The 22,084-nt window shown below is 42.5% G+C and overlaps 1 protein-coding gene across 1 annotated transcript; it reads right to left on the reverse strand.

Moving 5' to 3' along the window:
- Positions 1 to 4,556: 4,556 nt before the first annotated feature.
- LOC310856064 (uncharacterized protein) lies at positions 4,557 to 6,259 on the reverse strand (the record flags this gene model as incomplete). The annotated part of the gene is made up of 1 exon (XM_083761281.1): positions 4,557 to 6,259. Exon 1 carries the CDS (start codon positions 6,246 to 6,248, stop codon positions 4,557 to 4,559), a length of 1,692 nt encoding a protein of 563 aa, XP_083617407.1. The 5' UTR covers positions 6,249 to 6,259.
- Positions 6,260 to 22,084: the final 15,825 nt, after the last annotated feature.

The following is a 22,084-nucleotide window of genomic DNA, read 5'->3' on the forward strand; positions in this document are numbered from 1 at the left end:
TTCTTCGATTTTTCAAAAATAGCAGACCTACAAGCTCGTAGCGCGCCACTCGGTGGCACGCTATGAGCTTGTAGATCTGCTATTTTTCAATAGCTATAAAGCATAACATAATACTAACATTCAGAATGGGTTAAAATAATAGATATAAACATATTTTGTTGTAAATCTGGGGGATAAAACGGGATAAAAATAACAGCATCAGAAAACCACGGCCACTGCTACACCCCATAACGCTTTTTATTGTCTATATCACCTCACGTCGAGTATTCATCCATACACTTTCATCATTTAATCCATTCTGACCTGAGATCAGATTCATACGAGGTTTCCACTGGACACACACTGGGTCTGATTAACCCATTCTGACCTGAGATCAGATTCATACGAGTTTTTCGACTGGACACACACTGGTCTGATGAACCCATTCTGACCTGAGATCAGATTCATACGAGTTTTTCGACTGGACACACACTGGTCTGATGAACCCATTCTGACCTGAGATCAGATTCTAAAAAAGATTCTAAAAAAAATAAAAAATAGCAGACCTACAAGCTCATATCGCGCCACTCGGTGGCGCGATATGAGCTTGTAGATCTGCTATTTTTAAATAGCTAAAGCATAACATGATGCTGACACCAAAATGGGTGCCCGGTCAGAATGGGTTATGCATAATCTCAGTCAGAATAAGAAAAAAAGCATTTTCAACAATATACTGTTTTACTACAGATTGATGTTTTTGTATGTGGTGTGCTGTTCTTTGGCGAGTCTTTGGTTTCTTCCATGAGTCACATTAAAACTCAGGAACACAGTATTCATTAATTTGATACGGCTGATTGTTTGATTAAAGTATTTATTGACAGTTACAGAATTACAGCACATTTCAAGCACAAACTCGATACAAAACTAACTTAGTGGACGACACCATAAAGTATTACACTTGTTTACAATAGGGCCCACCGTTTTCAATTCATCAAAACATTTAGAGACGTTAGACTCTTTGTTTTTTATTTCTTATTTTATATTTTATTTTACTATGTTTTATTTTGGTTAGTGTTTGTAAACAATTGTAAGTTGTTAAATGTTTGTCTGTGTCGGACCCCAGGAAGACTAGCTTTGGTCAAGGCAAAAGCTAATGGAGATCCTTATAAACAATAAACAACTAGATAAAGTGCCAATCGGCACAGGTCTCCACCAGGGCAGGTCAGGTTGTGGCCTCATGGTGGCGCTATAACAGGCTGTTGAGGAAGATTTGGGCCGGAGGTTCGTGTTGGAGGGATGCAGGTACAATGTTTTTCCATGTGTGCATACATAAGTTGTATACAGATCGATGCAGTTATAGCTAAAAACAGGAATTGGCCTGTTATAGCGCCACCGTGAGGCTGATTTGGATGAAAAAATGGTGGCATGTCGTCCTCGGCCTAGTGGGAATATGCGTGCAGTTTCATCGCAATCGGACGCTGCGTTGAGGAGTTGTGGCGATTTGTACAAAGCGGGCTACTCCTGAAAAGTGTAGGAGCCAATCGTGGCCAACCAGGATGGAATATGAGAAATCAAAAAACCTGTCTTGATCACATGACTATGGAGATCATGTGTACCGATTTGCGTGAAATTTGGATAAAATCTGAAGGAGTAATAATAGAAAATGTGTTTTACATATGTCGGCCTCCTGGTGGCGCTATAAAGAGCAGATGTGAAAAATTCCAGACAAAGGTTTTTCCTTGGCCTCTAGGGAGTTGGCATACAAAGTTATCCACAGATCCGTGCAGTTAGAGGTAAAAACACTTTTCGGCCAGTTATAGCGCCACCTTGAGGCTGAGTTGAAATTGTTCATGTGGCATTTCGTCCTCGGCCTAGTGGGAATGTGGGTGCACAATTTCACGGAAATCACGCGATGTGTTCATGATTTGCAGCATTTTGTTTGAAACTGAGCACTCCTGTGAACTTTGGAAGCCAATCTTAACTAATCAGGATGGAGTCTGATAAATCTGAAAGACCCGTTTCGTTGAATGGCTCTAGAGAGACTGTGTACCAATTTGCGTGATGTTTGGACAAAATCTGTAGGTGTACTGTGCAAAAACTTGTTTTGCACAAAGCGGCCTCCTGGTGGCGCTATAACAGGCCGTTCTGTAAAGTTTGGGGCAGAGGTTCATCGTTGGCATCCAGGGAGTGTGTGTGCAAAATTTGGCATCGACCGGGTTAACGGTGGCCGAGATTAGCTGCTCACGGACACACGGACGGACGGACGGACGGACGGACGGACACACGGACACACACACGGACGGACGGAGTGCAAAACATACTCTCCCCACATGCCTTCGGCCTGGTGGAGACAATAAACACAAAAGGGGAAAATAACATAGGGTGAGGGGGATTTCTACGGAGTCCAGTTTTGAATTGCAGCCGTCCGTAGGTGCCGTTTGAGAGCGGTTTTGAAAGAGTCAAGGGTCTTAATGACTGTTGGTAGGACGTTCCACATTTTGGTGGCATTGAGGCGAAAATAATTTAGTCCCTTGTTTAGGCTTCTGTTGGCAACAACAATACAATACTACTGGTCTGCTCATGCATGCGCACTACTGTACTGTATACGGCCGACTCTGGACCGAGTACAGTGGCTGGCAGGTAACATAATGCATATGAAATGAACAATGAATAGTACTACAATTAATATTTGATTATTCTTTTATTTATTTATTTGTAAAGATGTATTTATTACCACAGTGTACAAAGTACATCTATGCTTTTTTATTATTTTTACACACCACAGCAAAGAAAAAGTCAAAAAGAAAAAATGGTACAATAATCAACATTGACCACAACAACCTTCTTTCTCAGCAACAGACCATTATTATCAACATCAACCAAGAGGACTTATTACGGCAGAGTATATCGAGAAAAGAGACCTACGACGAAAAGTTCATTCAACCAATGTTTTTGTGATGGAGAATCTTCACACTTCCAACTTACAAGAATAGCTTGTTTTCCGCCAGCCGTGCTGGCAAGTGAAGTAAAATATCTCTTATGAGTGTTCACATTACGTAAACTGTCATCACCCAAATTCCTGGGGTCAAAATAAGCTGTGGACAAGTTCAAAGTATAATATAATCAATTCACCTTCATGTGTCTTACACCAGGGGTTCCCAAAGTGGGGTCCAGGGACCCCCAGGGGTCCTTCAGGGGGTCCCCAGCTAAATGATAGTTTGCAACTAAATGGACCCTTACGGGTCTGTAACTCTGAGAGTGTACAAATTGAACCAAATGGAACCAACTCTGAGAGTTAAATTAACATTGATTTTATAATAATACACATTGGGGTCCCAGAAATAGAAATGGGGGTCCGTACAATTTACAATTTACAATTTAGGCATTTAGCAGACGCTCTTAATCCAGAGCGACTTACATTTAAGCAAGAACAAAAGCATGGGAATACATCACATAAAAGTATTTATCATGAAACATGCGTAAGCTAAGAAAGTAACAGTGGAATATCTATATAATGAAACAATACATACACTATACATATAAACTATACATATTTACTACTATGCTATACATATGTACTATGGCGTGCTATGACTAAATACAATACAATTATAGTGCTGTCTACATAACATGCTATAAGTCTGTATCAAATGCTATCTAAGTCTACAGAAATGCTATCTAAGGGGGTAGGGTAAGTGCTATGGGCCATGATGGAGTCTGAAAAGGTGGGTTTTCAGGCTACGGCGGAAGATTGGGAGTGATGCTGCAGTTCTGACTGCAATGGGAAGTAGACTAATGCATGTCAACGTAAAGGGGTCCTTGAAAGTAAACTGGTTGAGAATCACTGCTAGAGTCGTAAAAGTCTTCTCTTATGGGGGTCCCTGGCATATCTCTTCAAATGGGGGTCCACGGGGCTAATTAGTATCATTTTGGGGGTCCTTGACATGAAAGAGTTTGGGTTTCTTACACATCACCCCATGTTAGGGTTGGTCCTAATAACTAATAATGTTAGGGTTGGTCCTAATAATGTGATTCCTGCCAAGCCTGAAATGTTCAGTCAATTCTCAAGAAAGCCATCTGACCTCACTGGATATTTTATTTTTGACAATGATTTTTTTTTGATCCCACAATTTTGTAACCCATTTTTTCACCCGGTGCCAATTGCCTAAACTGTAATCCTGTGTGCTGCTCTCCCTCTGCCAACCTGGGGAGAGCCTCGAACTGAACTCATGCTTCCTTCAATGCATGAGGAGTGAGCAGGCCGATTCTTATCACCCGACAGGCCTTCTTGGGCACCCCAGCTGACCAGGGAGAGGCAGTATAGAGATCACTGCATGATTTTTGTCAGGGTTCCTGAATCTGATGACACAGAGGAGAGAACAACGCCCCAGCGTCCCAGTGGGAATTGAACCGGGGACCTCGTATACCCACTGCTCCACCGACAATGATTTTTCTAAACACAAAACATAATCACACAACATCGTAATTATTTACACCTTGATTTACACATGGACATTGATCATCAGTTAATCTACTCTAAATCTATGGCCCACGGCATGCAGACTTGAGACTTATGGTCAGGCTTGTTTAGCGAGGAGAGTTTTTTTGGGGTCAAGCATGAGTTCTGCCTTTAATTTCATTTTATGCAGGGTGTCAATGCGTTCCTTGTATTCCGCCTTCAGTTCCCTCTCCTCCTGGGCAATGAGCATGTCGATGTAGTCCAGAGTGGAATGTGGATTGGGTTTCAGCGCAATCTCCTGCAGTCTCTCTAAACACCGGCCAGAACGCTCCATTAGTTCTACCACCTGTTGCTGGAGATCGTCATACTCGGTTCTTAAATGAGCGATCACGGCCTCAACGGAATTCTTTCCCTTCAAAGCCTCGTTATATTTCTCAAGTATGTCGGCAAATGTTTCCGTCTTTGTAGCGTCTCTATGGCCCCAAACGAACGGGAGATTGTAATGCTTTGTCCAGTGACAGCCGCACTCTCTGCAATACCCATCTGGTTTTATGCACGCGCAGCCAGCCTTCTGGTTATTATCGCCAATAATACAGTCGGGGTGGCACGTGATTTCTTTAGTGCAATAATTACAGTTTGTGTGGAATCCATTTCTTGGGATTTTATACGCCTCTGTATACGTTTGCGTCACCTCAAAGTTCGCATTTGTTTTGATTTCTGTTTTGTGTGTGTCAAGTATTTGAGATCTAACTCTAATCTGTTCGATTTTAGTTAAACCAAACGAGACCTGCATCTGCAAGTTTTCAACAGAGTTTTCGAGAGTCTTGCGTTCCCTGAGGACCTCCTTTGTTAAACTCAAACTTTTCTGAGGCATTTTCTTCAAAGCCTTGAAGAAGTTCTTCATGCTTTGGAAACCCATGTCCCAAAAGATTTGATCACAGTTGCCAGCATTAGGGACCTTCTTCACATCATCATCATCATCAGTATCAGTATCAGTATCAGCATCCTCACACGCACCAGGTGATTTGTGTGCAAACAATGCAGAATTGTTGAATTTAAAATGAAGTGGCTGACCATTTTTTGTTGGACATGGGATACCTGCTTCTGTGATTGCCCCCAGGACTGGTGGGGCCTGACCGTCTGCAAATGTCACCAAAACCCTGATGTTCTCCGCTATGTCGTTGCCAAAGATCGAGAGCACGGAATCAAACACATATTTCTGTGTAGCCGTTAGCCGTGGGAGAGCGGCCTGGGCAACGACACAGACCGCGTCGATTTCAGAGACACCACATGGGTCTTTGAAAAGTGCGTTCAGCTGCTCTACGATCAGCCTGTCCCTCGCTATTCCCCGAGTGTCACCGAAACCTGGTGTGTCAATGATGGTCAGCGAAAAGCCTATCTTAGATCCCTCCTGATGGTTGATCTTGTATACATTGACTTCAGATGTCTGACTGTTAGTTTGAGACTTTGTTTTATCCTCATCGACTAACACAAAGCGGAAAGAATCCTCCCATTTGACACCCAGGATGTAGTTGACCATCCCGTTGATGAGCGTGCTCTTTCCTGACCCGGTCTGTCCAACAACCAATATGGTGCAATTACGTTTAGCGGAGTCTTTACCGACACTGAAACGCTTCCATGAGTGCATTTCTTTACATTTCTTCACATTCTTTTCCAATGTCATGGGAACATTGTAAATTAAGGGAGCTCCTTTAGAATCTACTACTGTTTCTTTTCTCATCTGTTTCATGAGGTCTTGCAATTTCTTCTGGCCCAAGAAGAAATCTTTCATGGACAGTAACACATTCATTCTCGCACTGTTGTGTGCTGCGTTTGTCAATTACAATTTAGAGCGCACAGATATTGTTTTACTCAGTGACAAATTGACGAGTTATTGTCAAGGTTTCGTTGCCGATAGTATGATGTAATACAGTAGTAGTAGATAGTATGATGTAATACAGTAGTAGTAGTAGATGATGTAATACAGTAGTAGTAGTAGATGATGTTGCAGTGGAGTCTTCTGTGTGTCTCTCTGGAGGTCTCTCTGGTCCAGTCTACAACACACAAAACATCTATTCAATATCAACCAGTCTGTCAAACAACCACATTTCTCACTCTCAGTCATGCAGTCAGCACCAGGGGGGCAGTCAGACAGATATTTAACCAGGGGGACAGTCAGACAGATATTTAACCAGGGGGACAGTCAGACAGATATTTAACCAGGGGGGCAGTCAGACAGATATTTAACCAGGGGGGCAGTCAGACAGATATTTAACCAGGGGGGCAGTCAGACGGATATTTAACCAGGGGGACAGTCAGACAGATATTTAACCAGGGGGGCAGTCAGACAGATATTTAACCAGGGGGACAGTCAGACGGATATTTAACCAGGGGGACAGTCAGACAGATATTTAACCAGGGGGACAGTCAGACAGATATTTAACCAGGGGGGCAGTCAGACAGATATTTAACCAGGGGGACAGTCAGACAGATATTTAACCAGGGGGGCAGTCAGACAGATATTTAACCAGGGGGGCAGTCAGACAGATATTTAACCAGGGGGGCAGTCAGACAGATATTTAACCAGGGGGGCAGTCAGACAGATATTTAACCAGGGGGGCAGTCAGACAGATATTTAACCAGGGGGACAGTCAGACAGATATTTAACCAGGGGGGCAGTCAGACAGATATTTAACCAGGGGGGCAGTCAGACAGATATTTAACCAGGGGGGCAGTCAGACAGATATTTAACCAGGGGGGGGGGGCAGTCAGACAGATATTTAACCAGGGGGGGCAGTCAGACAGATATTTAACCAGGGGGGCAGTCAGACAGATATTTAACCAGGGGGGCAGTCAGACAGATATTTAACCAGGGGGGCAGTCAGACAGATATTTAACCAGGGGGGGCAGTCAGACAGATATTTAACCAGGGGGGCAGTCAGACAGATATTTAACCAGGGGGGCAGTCAGACAGATATTTAACCAGGGGGGCAGTCAGACAGATATTTAACCAGGGGGGCAGTCAGACAGATATTTAACCAGGGGGGCAGTCAGACAGATATTTAACCAGGGGGGGCAGTCAGACAGATATTTAACCAGGGGGGCAGTCAGACAGATATTTAACCAGGGGGGCAGTCAGACAGATATTTAACCAGGGGGGGCAGTCAGACAGATATTTAACCAGGGGGGCAGTCAGACAGATATTTAACCAGGGGGGCAGTCAGACAGATATTTAACCAGGGGGGCAGTCAGACAGATATTTAACCAGGGGGGCAGTCAGACAGATATTTAACCAGGGGGGCAGTCAGACAGATATTTAACCAGGGGGGGCAGTCAGACAGATATTTAACCAGGGGGGGAGTCAGACAGATATTTAACCAGGGGGGCAGTCAGACAGATATTTAACCAGGGGGGCAGTCAGACAGATATTTAACCAGGGGGGCAATCAGACAGATATTTAACCAGGGGGGGCAGTCAGACAGATATTTAACCAGGGGGGCAGTCAGACAGATATTTAACCAGGGGGGCAATCAGACAGATATTTAACCAGGGGGGGCAGTCAGACAGATATTTAACTAGGGGGGCAGTCAGACAGATATTTAACCAGGGGGGCAGTCAGACAGATATTTAACCAGGGGGGCAGTCAGACAGATATTTAACCAGGGGGGCAGTCAGACAGATATTTAACCAGGGGGGCAGTCAGACAGATATTTAACCAGGGGGGCAGTCAGACAGATATTTAACCAGGGGGGCAGTCAGACAGATATTTAACCAGGGGGGGCAGTCAGACAGATATTTAACCAGGGGGGCAGTCAGACAGATATTTAACCAGGGGGGCAGTCAGACAGATATTTAACCAGGGGGGCAGTCAGACAGATATTTAACCAGGGGGGCAGTCAGACAGATATTTAACCAGGGGGGCAGTCAGACACATATTTAACCAGGGGGGCAGTCAGACAGATATTTCGTGAAGCCACTAAGGAAATCGGGACTTCCTGAAAGTTCATATAATGGCCTGTTGTGGCGCTGTCTGTCATTGGGCCCAAAATAACCCATATCCCCATAGAGGTATTATCTTAATAAACATGGTCATGAATACTTTCTGCTTCCAGTCACTAGTTTAAAGTCTCATTTCTCATAATATTCTTTTTGGAAAATGATGGTCCCATTTATGAAAAATAATTACCATAAAGTCGCGTATGTTCTGAGGGGCGTGGCTACCGTTACAGTCTATGATCGGGAGCCACCCCCCGTTCGAGTCAAAATAAAAACCAACGAAGAAGAAGGGGGGAAGTCCCGCCTCGTTGTCTGGGCCAGCCAATGGCCAGCTGGGCCCAAACGGATCTAGAAAGATGGCGACTTACTGTACAATTCAAGGACTGACAGGCTTCATCTTACGTCCATATCAGACCCGGAGAACATTTTGAAAAAAACAAAAGGTATTCACATGATACTATATAGAGCCTATAGATGTTTAAAAAAGAAAATCAAAACAGGGTCAATACTGTTTTAAAAGTGGTATGTTGACAGACTGTGCTGCCTGGACACTGCTGCCGCTGCTCATTCCATTCCATTAAACTGGCAGAATATCATTTTACCACCATTTGTTACAAAGTCCAAGAGACATGACATGCACGCTCCCAAAGCGCGTGCATGAGCGCGCCCCGCAGGCAGGTAGCGGGAGCGCGCCCACCCTTCAATTAGTAGTCTAACAAAGTGACGCCAAGAGACTGTTGTGTTTTCTCCCGTCAGAGTTTTTCTGCTCACAAACTCACCACGGACATCCCTGTTCATACTCCTCTATTTCCTTTACCTGTGTGCGTCTTTGAACCGTGGTGAGTTGTGTTACATTTTGCTGTGATGTTTGAATTTATTCCTGAGTGTTACTTTCTTTCTGTCATTTATTATATGACCCCGGTCAGTGTGCTCATGTGCTGATCTGCAATATGGACCTTACGCTATTTAGGCTGTCTATTTTCTGACATTGTAGCCTAGTTTTACCTGCCTGGATTGTTCCATAGCATTACCTAGGTTGTGTGTTTACAGTTTACAGAAAACTTTGTCTGTTTTCACTGTGTACATGTAGAGGACTGTGTAAATGGTAAATGGTGCATTTATATAGCGCCTTTATCCAAGGCGCTTTACATAGATGGTGCATTATACATTCACCCATTCACACACACATTCATACACCTTTACATAGACTGTGCATTACATTCACCCATTCACACACACATTCATACACCTTTACATAGATTGTGCATTACATTCACCCATTCACACACACATTCATACACCTTTACATAGATTGTGCATTACATTCACCCATTCACACACACATTCATACACCTTTACATAGACTGTGCATTACATTCACCCATTCACACACACATTCATACACCTTTACATAGATTGTGCATTACATTCACCCATTCACACACACATTCACACACCTTTACATAGATTGTGCATTACATTCACCCATTCACACACACATTCACACACCTTTACATAGATTGTGCATTACATTCACCCATTCACACACACATTCATACACCTTTACATAGATTGTGCATTACATTCACCCATTCACACACACATTCACACACCTTTACATAGATTGTGCATTACATTCACCCATTCACACACACATTCATACACCTTTACATAGACTGTGCATTACATTCACCCATTCACACACACATTCACACACCGATTGCGGCGGAAACCATGCAAGGCACCAACCTGCACATCGGGAGCAATGTGGGGTTCAGTGTCTTTGCCCAAGGACACTTCGACATGTAGACAGGAGGAGGAGGAGCCGGGATTCGAACCGCCGACCCACGGATCATTGGACGACCTGCTCTACCTCCTGACTGAGACACAGTCGCCCCTTGTGTGTTGCCCAATGACATCATACCTGTGCTGGCTTTAGAATCTGGAGTCGGTCGATCGTAACGGCGAAGGCAGATCAGGATATCAACATGGATGGTCTTCAGATATCCTGAAAAATAATAATAATAAAGAAATGGGCAATAAATGAGAAATAAAATAAGAATGTTTCAATGTGTCACAAGCTCTTACAAATGCAATGTATTGGTTAAGTCTCTATAAAACCAACAGACACTTTCACTTTAGAGAAATAGAGAAAACAGCAGATGTACAAGCTCACAATGTGTCGCATCACCATGCAATGTGAGCTTGTAGATCGTTTGTATTTTCACTACTTGTGTGTGAAACTGAAACTGTACGACAAAGTAGTAGGCCATCAATTTATGGAAATACCTAAAATGTTGAAATATGGATATACAATTTACAATTTAGGCATTTAGCAGACACTCTTGATCCAGAGCGACTTACATTAAGCAAAAACAAAGGCATGTCATACATCACATATATAAAAAGTAGTTATCATGAATCATGTATAAACTAAGAACGTAACAGTGGAGTATGGAGTGTAGTCAACTATACATACTATTATTACATTACATGTGTACTATAAAGTGCTATGGCTACATGAAATGCAATTCTAGTGCCGTCTACGTAACGAGCTATAAGTCTGTATAAAATACTATCTAAGTCGACATAAAGTGCTATCTAAGGGGCTAGGCTAGGGCAAGTGCTATGGGCCATGGTGGAGTCTGAAGAGGTGGGTTTTCAGACTACGGGACGGTTTCACCTGGGACTGGATACCATGCTACACCTTGTCGTCGCGTATTTCCGGCGACGTCATTCGATTCCACAGCGCCCGAAAGCCTTGCAAAAATTCCATTTCCGCCTAAGATTGACCGAGCTACAGACCCTTTTGTGTTTTTGCACGCTTTAAGTAGCGGAGACTGGGGGAGAGACAGGTCGGTCGGCGCGCATTTTACTAATTCCCTCCCTGCACAAAGACTAATTCATTTCAAGTAACCAAACTTTTTTGTGAACAAGATACACTTGTCCCATTACCCCGAGTGTTTTTTTTAATTTTGGTGAAACGAGTCGGACGCAATCCGCAAGCAAAGTGATCTCGCGCTCACGTCCTCCTTTCGTCCTCCTGAGCGCGAGATCACTTTACTTTGCTGATTGCGTCCCATTGGCCCAGTGTGAGGGCCTCAATGCCCATTGGCCCAGTGTGAGGGCCTCAATGCCCATTGGCCCAGTGTGAGGGCCTCAATGCCCATTGGCCCAGTGTGAGCCTGTGAGGGCCTCAACGAGGAGGAAACACAACCAAGTTGGGAGCCTGACCTATACCACACTATACCACAAGCACAGCTAAGTCTTCACTTTGTCCACCTCTCCCAGAACACACTCAACATTGCTCTCAACAGGAAATTACAGTTCCGCAGAAGCGCGCACACGCGCACACGCACACGCGCACACACACACACACACACACACACACACACACACACACACACACACACACACACACACAACCAAACCTATATTAAATTGTGGGTCAATATAAGTACATTAATATATGGTAACTCTTCCTCAGGATTATGTCTCACACATGTTATTTTCACCTATATATACTATATTATACATGATAGGTGAATAGGATTATTTATTTTGTAAGAAATAGTTATCACTATATCAAACTGCCCCAGTTCATTACTTACATGAAGACAATGATGCATTGTATTACAAGTTTTCTGAAATTGCACATTTAGATTAGGCATTATATAGGAAAAATATGCCAGAATTTGCATAACTTTCCAGAATCAAATTGGAAAATTGGTTTTGTTTACACGTTAGGAAGTTTTAAAAACGAGGGAACATTATTCAGTATATATGAAAATACTGTAAGCATGAAGGCATAAAATGAACATGTTTGGTGGCCAAATTCTAGTTTTCTTTTTTGTTTGTTTTACCTTTGCATACACCTCAAGAAAGTCACAATTAACTAACACAATGAACTAACTTGAGTTTGTTTAATATGACACAAAGTTTGAAGGACCAAAATGATCAGTTTATCAAGATGGTTTAGTTACGTGGAAATGAAGGCCTGTATACAGAAAGTGGGGAGCAGAGAAGGCAAACAGAGGCTTTTAAATCTCACTGCCACACTATATACTTTTGAAACGTAAAACTGAAATGATCATCATACATTTGATGTATAAAAAGGTAAAACAAACAACATTTTGAATTTGGTCACCAGAGCATTGATGTTATGCCTGCTCACAGTATGGTCATATTTATGAAGAGATAACAGATATTGCATTCCCTTTAAAATATTTGACTCCACAATGTAAACACAATAATGACGTAAAAATGTCAAACTTTTTTTCCGATTTTGATAATGGAAAGGTATGCAAATGTGGCATTGTTTCCTATATAATGCCCAATTTGCATTTCTAAAAGTACAATTTCACAAAAGTTGTAATACAATAAATCATTGTCTTCATGTCAAGTAGAGCCTAATCAACTGGGGAAGTTTCATGGTGGAAATTATTTTGTTACTTTGTATCATGCATATACTACTAATACTAATACTACGGAAAAAAGCTACTCCTATTAATTTACTTATATTCAGTGATGTAAGGTAACTAAGTACTTTTACTTAAGTACTGTACTTAAGTACAATTTTGAGGTATTTGTGCTTTACTTGAGTATTTCCAATTTCCAGTACTTTTACTTCTACTCCACTACATCTCAGAGCCAACATTTGTACTTTTAATCCACTACAATTATTTGAAAACTTTAGTTACTTTAGTTACTTTGGAGATTTTAATTTTGATTAGAAAACATAAATTAACCACTTCAACCCTATACGTTTTGGCCATTTGAAAATAGCCGATCTACAAGCTCACAATGCGTCGCAACGCGACGCATTGTGAGCTTGTAGATCGGCTATTTTCAATAGACTTTGTACACATTTTTAACTTGTGAAGTGGGACATTCTGCAATATGAGTACTTTTACTTTTAGTACTTTAAGTACATTTTGATGCCGATACTTTTGCACTTTTACTCAAGTACATTTTCAATTCCGTACTTTTACTTGTAAAGGAGTAGTTCTAAATTGGAGTATTGGTACTTTTACTTAAGTAAAACAATTGAGTACTTTTTCCACCACTGCTTATATTGACCCTATAAACAATTTAGTATAGGTAATGGTTTCGCCCACTAACGCCTCGGTAACGTCTGTCCCAACAGCCAGGAACCTCTGTGTTGTCCTGGACAGTCAGCTCTCGTTCAAAACACACATCACAGCTGTCACTCCATCCTGTAGGTTTCACACTCTATAACATACGACGAATTAGACCTTTCCTCACCCAGGAGTCAGCCAATCAGACCGTTCCTCACCCAGGAGTCAGCAAATCAGACCGTTCCTCACCCAGGAGTCAGCCAATCAGACCGTTCCTCACCCAGGAGTCAGCCAATCAGACCGTTCCTCACCCAGGAATCAGCCCAGCTCCTAATCCAGACAACAGTCTTGTCAAAACGTGACTATTGTAACTCTCTCCTTACTGGCCCACCGGCAGAAATGGGCAAAATACATTGAAAATGTATTTTGATACAAAATACAAATACTGGGTCAAAAAAATGATCTAAATACAAAATACAAAATACATCTTCCATCCCAGCGAAATACAAATTACAAAATACAAAAAAGTATTTCAAATACGTATTTCAAATACATGTATTTCAAATACTGCCCATCTCTGACATTGAAAATGTATTTTGATACAAAATACTGGGTCAAAACATGTATCTAAATACAAAATACATCTAATTTCTTCCATTCCAGCGAAATACAAATTACAAAATACAAAAAAGTATTTCAAATACGTATTTCAAATACATGCATTTCAAATACTGCCCATCTCTGCTACCGGCATGTCTTTTAACTTAAGCCTCTCTCCCATATCTTAGCAAGTATGATCGAACCCTAAATGCCCTCCCACTCACTCAGACCAGCCAACGCAGGGAAGCTGGAAGTACCCTCACTAAAAACGCAGGGACAACAACGCTCCACACGTCCCAAACTCTTCTCCCTTCTGGCTCTAAAACTATGGAATGCTCTTCCCATTACAATCAGAAAGTTCTGCAATTATACTGCAAAACTACAATATATACTATACTATACTATACTATAGCCTACTATAAAGTGCTACATACAATGCAATTCTAGTGCCGTCTACGTAACGTGCTAATTAAGAGTGGGACTTCTTAAAAATAAAAAATGTGTGATGATTCAAAGCATCATACAAAATGGACCAACAGTGTTACAGTTGGACACGAGCTATTCACAAGAGATATTAGATAACAGATGAGCTCTGTAATTAGTACAAATCACCAGAGGTTCCAATTAGGGTAATACTAGTCCTGTGCAATTAAATACGGCTATACTCTTTCTGCACTAAAAGACAAGTGGTCTCAGGGTCTTACCTGCTGCAGTGTTGAAGTCGTGATGTAGGTCTGGAGAGACGGAGGAAGTATGAAGACAGGCTATGAAGTCTAATCACCGATGCAGTGTTGAAGTGCTGATGGACAGTAGGTCTAGTGTAGAGCTCACTGGCTGCTTGTCCCTTTTATATACAGTAGCGTACAGTCTGCAATGCCTTCAGGAGGGGGAGCCAGAGAGCCTGCTGTTCAGAGAAGTCAGACCATTTATTGGAAATACTCACCGTGGGTTAATGGTTAATGGTTCAAGTCATATACAGACTGTACACATAGCAGATACCAATAAAGTACAATACAGTTCATTGTCCTCCCCCTGGCCAGCCGGGGCGCCTGATGGAGGGGAATTAAGGAACTGGTTGGAATAACGTGTTCCTTCCACGCGCTACGTCCAACCAGGGAAACTCCCCCCTGTCAGGTGTAAAGGAGCAACTTGGACACTCAGGCATGAAGGAAGCATGAGTTCAAGTCCGTTGCTCTCCCCTTGTCCCCCATATATGGGGACTAGGTTGGTCTCCCCTTGTCCCCCATATATGGGGACTAGGTTGCTCTCCCCTTGTCCCCCATATATGGGGACTAGGTTGCTCTCCCCTTGTCCCCCATATATGGGGACTAGGTTGGTCTCCCCTTGTCCCCCATATATGGGGACTAGGTTGGTCTCCCCTTGTCCCCCATATATGGGGACTAGGTTGCTCTCCCCTTGTCCCCCATATATGGGGACTAGGTTGCTCTCCCCTTGTCCCCCATATATGGGGACTAGGTTGGTCTCCCCTTGTCCCCCATATATGGGGACTAGGTTGGTCTCCCCTTGTCCCCCATATATGGGGACTAGGTTGCTCTCCCCTTGTCCCCCATATATGGGGACTAGGTTGCTCTCCCCTTGTCCCCCATATATGGGGACTAGGTCGGTCTCCCCTTGTCCCCCATATATGGGGACTAGGTTGGTCTCCCCTTGTCCCCCATATATGGGGACCAGGTCGGTCTCCCCTTGTCCCCCATATATGGGGACTAGGTTGGTCTACCCTTGTCCCCCATGTATGGGGACTAGGTTGGTCTCCCCTTGTCCCCCATATATGGGGACTAGGTTGGTCTACCCTTGTCCCCCATGTTTGGGGACTAGGTTGCTCTCCCCTTGTCCCCCATATATGGGGACTAGGTTGGTCTCCCCTTGTCCCCCATATATGGGGACTAGGTTGGTCTCCCCTTGTCCCCCATATATGGGGACTAGGTTGGTCTACCCTTGTCCCCCATGTATGGGGACTAGGTTGCTCTCCCCTTGTCCCCCATATATGGGGACTAGGTTGGTCTCCCCTTGTCCCCCATATATGGGGACTAGGTTGGTCTCCCCTTGTCCCCCATATATGGGGACTAGGTTGGTCTACCCTTGTCCCCCATGTATGGGGACTAGGTTGCTCTCCCCTTGTCCCCCATATATGGGGACTAGGTTGGTCTCCCCTTGTCCCCCATATATGGGGACTAGGTTGGTCTACCCTTGTCCCCCATATATGGGGACTAGGTTGCTCTCCCCTTGTCCCCCATATATGGGGACTAGGTTGCTCTCCCCTTGTCCCCCATATATGGGGACTAGGTTGGTCTCCCCTTGTCCCCCATATATGGGGACTAGGTTGGTGGAGGGTGTGTAGAGCCCAGGATCACATTAGATGATTGACACAGGGGTGAAAAATGGGTTACAAAATCGTGGGATAAAAAAAATATATTATATGCATTGTCATGTGCTTCGTTACCTAATAAATATGTTGATGATGCAGCAAGTTGTCTGTCTCCATTCCCTGGAGTGTGCAGTCCCTTCTACAATATATATATATATATATATATATATATATATATATATATATATATATATATATATATATATATATATATATATATATTATATGAGTTTTGAAGTGGGAGATTACCAATAGTGGCTTTGCCAGTGGGAATATACCAATGTAGCAGCCTGCGAGACGTTAAGGAGGACCAAGCCACTAGGGGGCGTACAGAGTACAGCGGTTATGAACCTCAATGCAGCATGAAACAAGGGGTCAAAGGTTATGAACCTCAATGCAGCATGAAACAAGGGGTCAAAGGTTATGAACCTCAATGCAGCATGAAACAAGGGGTCAAAGGTTATGAACCTCAATGCAGCATGAAACAAGGGGTCAAAGGTCATGAAACAAGGGGTCAAATGTGCTCAGAGTTGAGGAACTATAGCAACACGGCAGTGTTGTTTTCGTCGACTAAAACTAAGAAGAAAAATGTTCGTCGACTACCTTTTTTCACTGACTAAAACTAAATAAAAACTAAATAAAAACAAATCTATGATGACTAAAACTAAGACTAAATATACTGACCATTTCGTCAACAAATAAAAACTAGACTAAAATCTTAGGAAGGGACTAGTGGCCAAGAGATCCAGTTTTATGCTGGGTTGCATGCTGAAAATAGCAGATCTACAATCTCACAACGCTATTTTCAGCATGCAACCAAAGTGTAAAATATGCCATTACAACGACATCAAGGCCTGTCAAAACACATTTTAGTCGACTAAATCAACTGTAGATTTAGTCGACTAAAATCGTATGTCATTTAGTCGACTAAAACTAGACTAAACACTAGAACATTCCAGGTGACTAAAACTAAGTGAAAACTAAGAGACAACGACTAAAACTAAAATAGAAATTTGCTGCCAAAAACAACACTGCACCACGGTATAGACAGCATCGCCATAATCAAGCTGTGACCAGCTTTTTGTGAGAAGCATTATAGAAAAGCATTATAGAAAAAGCATTATAGAAAAGCATTATAGAGAAGCATTTTAGAAAAGCAGGACTTCATTCTGTAGAAGAAACTCAGCGTGAACTTATAGCTTTTTTTGCTAAAGGCATCGATGTGGTGTTTAACGTTGAACTTATTGTCCGAACAAATCCCAAGATGTTTAAATATAAACTCAACCCATTTGATGGATACTCCATCCAGAGTGCTGATATTTGAGGGACATTGACCAACCAGTAAGATTTAACCATCATACTGGTTAAGTAAAGGTTAAATATATATATTTTTTAATTTAGCCAGTTTCCTTAACCCATTCTGAACGGGAACCCATTTTGGTGTTAGCATCATGTTATGCTTTAGCTATTGAAAAATAGCAGATCTACAAGCTCATAGCACGCCACCGAGTGGCGCGCTAAGAGCTTGTAGGTCTGCTATTTCTGAAAAATCGAAGAACGACTGACATTTTTTTTAGAATCTGATCTCAGGTCAGAATGGGTTTTAATCAGACCAGTGTGTTGTCCAGTGGAAACCTCGTATGAATCTGATCTCAGGTCAGAATGGGACAGTATAGGCGTTGCTGATGCTGATCTCTTGCGTCGCGTCAGTGTTTAGGTCAAACTTCAACTTGTCATCAATATTATTGTGCCTAGATATTTACATCTGGTGACAATATCTACTGTAAATGGTGCATTTATATAGCGCCTTTATCCAAGGCGCTTTACAGAGATGGTGCATTACATTCACGCATTCACACACACATTCACACACCTTTACATAGATTGTCCATTACATTCACCCATTCACACACACATTCACACACCTTTACATAGATCGTGCATTACATTCACCCATTCACACACACATTCATACACCTTTACAGAGATTGTGCATTACATTCACCCATTCACACACACACATTCATACACCGATGGCAGCGGAAACCATGCAAGGCACCAACCAGCACATCAGGAGCAATTAGGGGTTCAGTGTCTTGCTAAAGGACACTTCGACAGTAACTCTGGGGGAGCCCACAGGGTTCGAACTGGCAACCTTACGGTTACCATCCAGGCACTCTACCCCTGAGCCACCGCCACCGTCAACTGTCCATTGACAACACTCGTCTATTTGGGGGATATGGATCAGTGGTGCACAAAGTGGGGTCCGTGGACCCCCAGGGGGGTTCCTTGAGTGGGCACTAATATAGCATCAAAATCAGTTTAATGATATATTATATAGCCGATCTACATGGTCATCACGCAACATGTTGTGAGCTTGTAGATCAGCTTTTCTTCTCTTTTCTTTTTTGTTTGTTTGTGTGTGTTAGAATTACAGTAGGCCTATGTTTAAATAAACTATGGAATGCACTTCCCATTACAATCAGAAAGTTCTGCAATTATACTGCAAAACTACAATATATATACTATACTATACTATACTATACTATAGCATACTATAAAGTGCTATGACTATACATGAAATGCAATTCTAGTGCCGTCTACGTAACGTGCTAAGAGTGGGACTTCTTAAAAATAAAAAATGTGTGATGATTCAAAGCATCATACAACATGGACCAACAGTTGGACACGAGCTATTCACAAGAGATATTAGATAACAGATGACCTCTGTAATTAGTACAAATCACCAGAGGTTCCAATTAGGGTAATACTAGTCCTGTGCAATTAAATACGGCTACTCTTATAATAAACTAACAACTAACAACAACTAACAACTAACATCCATCATTATCATCTATGGCTATCTATGACGTTGAGACGATCCCCCCCCCCCCCCCCCCCCACACACACACACACACACACACACACACACACACACCCAAGCTGTGCCATGCTCACTCTGACTTTCATTCAGTGCCAGCTATAGTGGACCAAAGGTGAGATGAGATGAGATATGAGCTCTACCTCCTGAGATACACAAGTTAACGCATAACGTTAACCCATTCTGACCTGAGATCAGATTCATACGAGGTTTCCGCTGGACACACACTGGCTCTGATTAACCCATTCTGACCTGAGATCAGATTCTAAAGATGTCAGTCGTTCTTCAATTTTTCAAAAATAGCAGACCTACAAGCTCATAGCGCGCCACTCGGTGGCGCGCTATGAGCTTGTAGATCTGCTATTTTTCAATAGCTAAAGCATAACATGATGCTGACACCAAAATGGGTTCCCGTTCAGAATAGGTTAACCTCTGTTGTACTTTCACAATTCGATCTGATATCATAATGATGTGTGACTGCAGAGTGGCATAATTTACCGCCCTGTTTTATTACCGTTAGTTGTGCAAAGAAGATAAGAAATGTGGGTGGATTATTTCCATGAAACCATGATGTGCTTTCAAAGAGAATAACCGTCATACGATACACGGCTCGGTATATTTCCTCTCAGTAGGCTGGGGTGCAAAACCCAAACTCAAATTCTTCCTCCCACACATCATGGCTCCAACGAACAGCAGCAGCCAATGAGGCATCCATGTTTGAGCGGTGCAACCACTCTCCAAGGAACAGCAACTTCCGTGTCCGCCTATGTGGATATGTGTTGGTTAAAGGACCACTTCGCCACTTTTCAACCTATGTTCATATAATAGGTCCTCACTAATAATCATGAAAAAATAGCACGATTTTTTTCTACTCAGTCTGTGTCTCATAGGAGGGCTGTGGGCAGTTTAGAAACCGTCTTCCAGTGACATCATCATTAGGCAGATTTGTTTTTTAAACAAGATTTATTTTTACAAAAATATTTCGATTTTCATTATCGTGAGAACGATGGCTTCCATTTTCACATTGTAACTTTTCAGGACTAGAAAGCCTGCAGTTTCTATTAGCTTGTATTCCCCATCGATGATGTCACTGGAAGACGGTTTCTGAACTGCCCCACAGCCCACCTATGAGACACAGACTGAGTAGAAAAAAATTGCACAACTTTTTCATGATTATTAGTGAGGACCTATTATATGAAGATAGGTTGAAAAGTGGTGAAGTGGTCCTTTAATGAGCACCAGTCATTCTCAGAGATTGTATAGATTTCATAATAGCCATATAGCAGTATTAATAGTAGTAGTATTAATAGTATTAATTTGCGGCCCATGTTTTGACCAGTATGGGAATGCACAGTCAAGTGCACGGAAGTTCAATCTTGGTCAGACTTTGTGTCAGATCCTTATGTGGCTATGGGTCAGGGGTTCTCAACGTTTTTGGCCCGGGGACCCCCTGAAAATGCTTTGGCAACGTCTCGGACCCCCGCACCGCCCCCCTCCCGACCCCCAATATAAATTGACTGCTACAATAACCTTAATAATAGAGACAATACACCATACATAAATATTGAAACCAGATATAATCATTAAGCTAAGTTAATGCATGCACTTTGTGTACTATGTAATCTCTTAATTTCCATTTTCCAGCCATTCAGTTGCACAAAAAATAATAAATTGGAAAATAATTTGGCGACCCCCCGAGGGGTCGCGACCCATGGGTTGAGAACCCCTGGTCTAGGTGACCTTTGACACCATCTCACCCTCTTGGTGTTTTAACCCATTTTGGCCTGACGTCGAAATAAAAAAAAAAAGTCTTCTAAATCCTGAAAAACCTCATGTTTCTGTGTCAGTCAGTGGTGCTCAATATTTCATGTCAAGGACCCAGAAAATTATATGTAATCGGCCGCCGACCCCCATCTGAAAATATGTAGTTCAAGGAACCTCCCAGAAGCAAAGATTTGAGTTAAAAACTCGCTCTGAAAGAATATATATTCAATGATTTCAGGCACATGTTCACGATTAAAAAATAAGATAGCAGACCTACAAGTGCCGCGCTATGAGCTTGTAGATTCAACAGCTAAAGCATAACATAATGCTTAAAACATCAAAAGGGGATCCCGCCCAAAATGCAGGGTTAAGCATTATGTTATACTTTATCTATTGAAAAATAGCAGATCTGATTCTGATTCTGAGCAGTGCCGCACTACGAGCTTGTAGATTGTAGCTTGTAGATCTGCTATTTTTTTTAATCGTGAAAATGTATCACAAATCTTTGAATATAACTGTATATTCTTTCAGAGCGAACGTTTCTAACTGCAATCTTTGTTTCTGGAGGGGGGGGGGGGGGGGGCAATATTAACCTAATAAAACTATTAAATTCACAAAAGTATCTACGCTTTGCACCACCAGAGTGAGCCACATCACTACCTTGTTTTGCTGCAAGTAGCCTATATGTGACGGGAGAATAGCGCTTGATGTCTTTACGGGGCTGCCTGGAGCCACACATTCACAGTCATATGAGCCGGGCGGTGCTTAGACGCCCGCACGGCATGTGTTTGTAAAGCAATCAAGTGCTCCCCTTCCCCAGTTCAGCTACAAGGCTGCAGGAGGATACAAAGTGATTGAAGGAGTGGGTTATCGGTGAAATTTACACCGGTCACGTGACGGTAACCAGCCAATCAGAATGAAGTATTGGGACTACCCGTTTT

Source organism: Protomyctophum parallelum (assembly GCF_964188405.1).
Source record: "Protomyctophum parallelum genome assembly, chromosome: 3".
Classification (NCBI taxonomy): domain Eukaryota; kingdom Metazoa; phylum Chordata; class Actinopteri; order Myctophiformes; family Myctophidae; genus Protomyctophum; species Protomyctophum parallelum.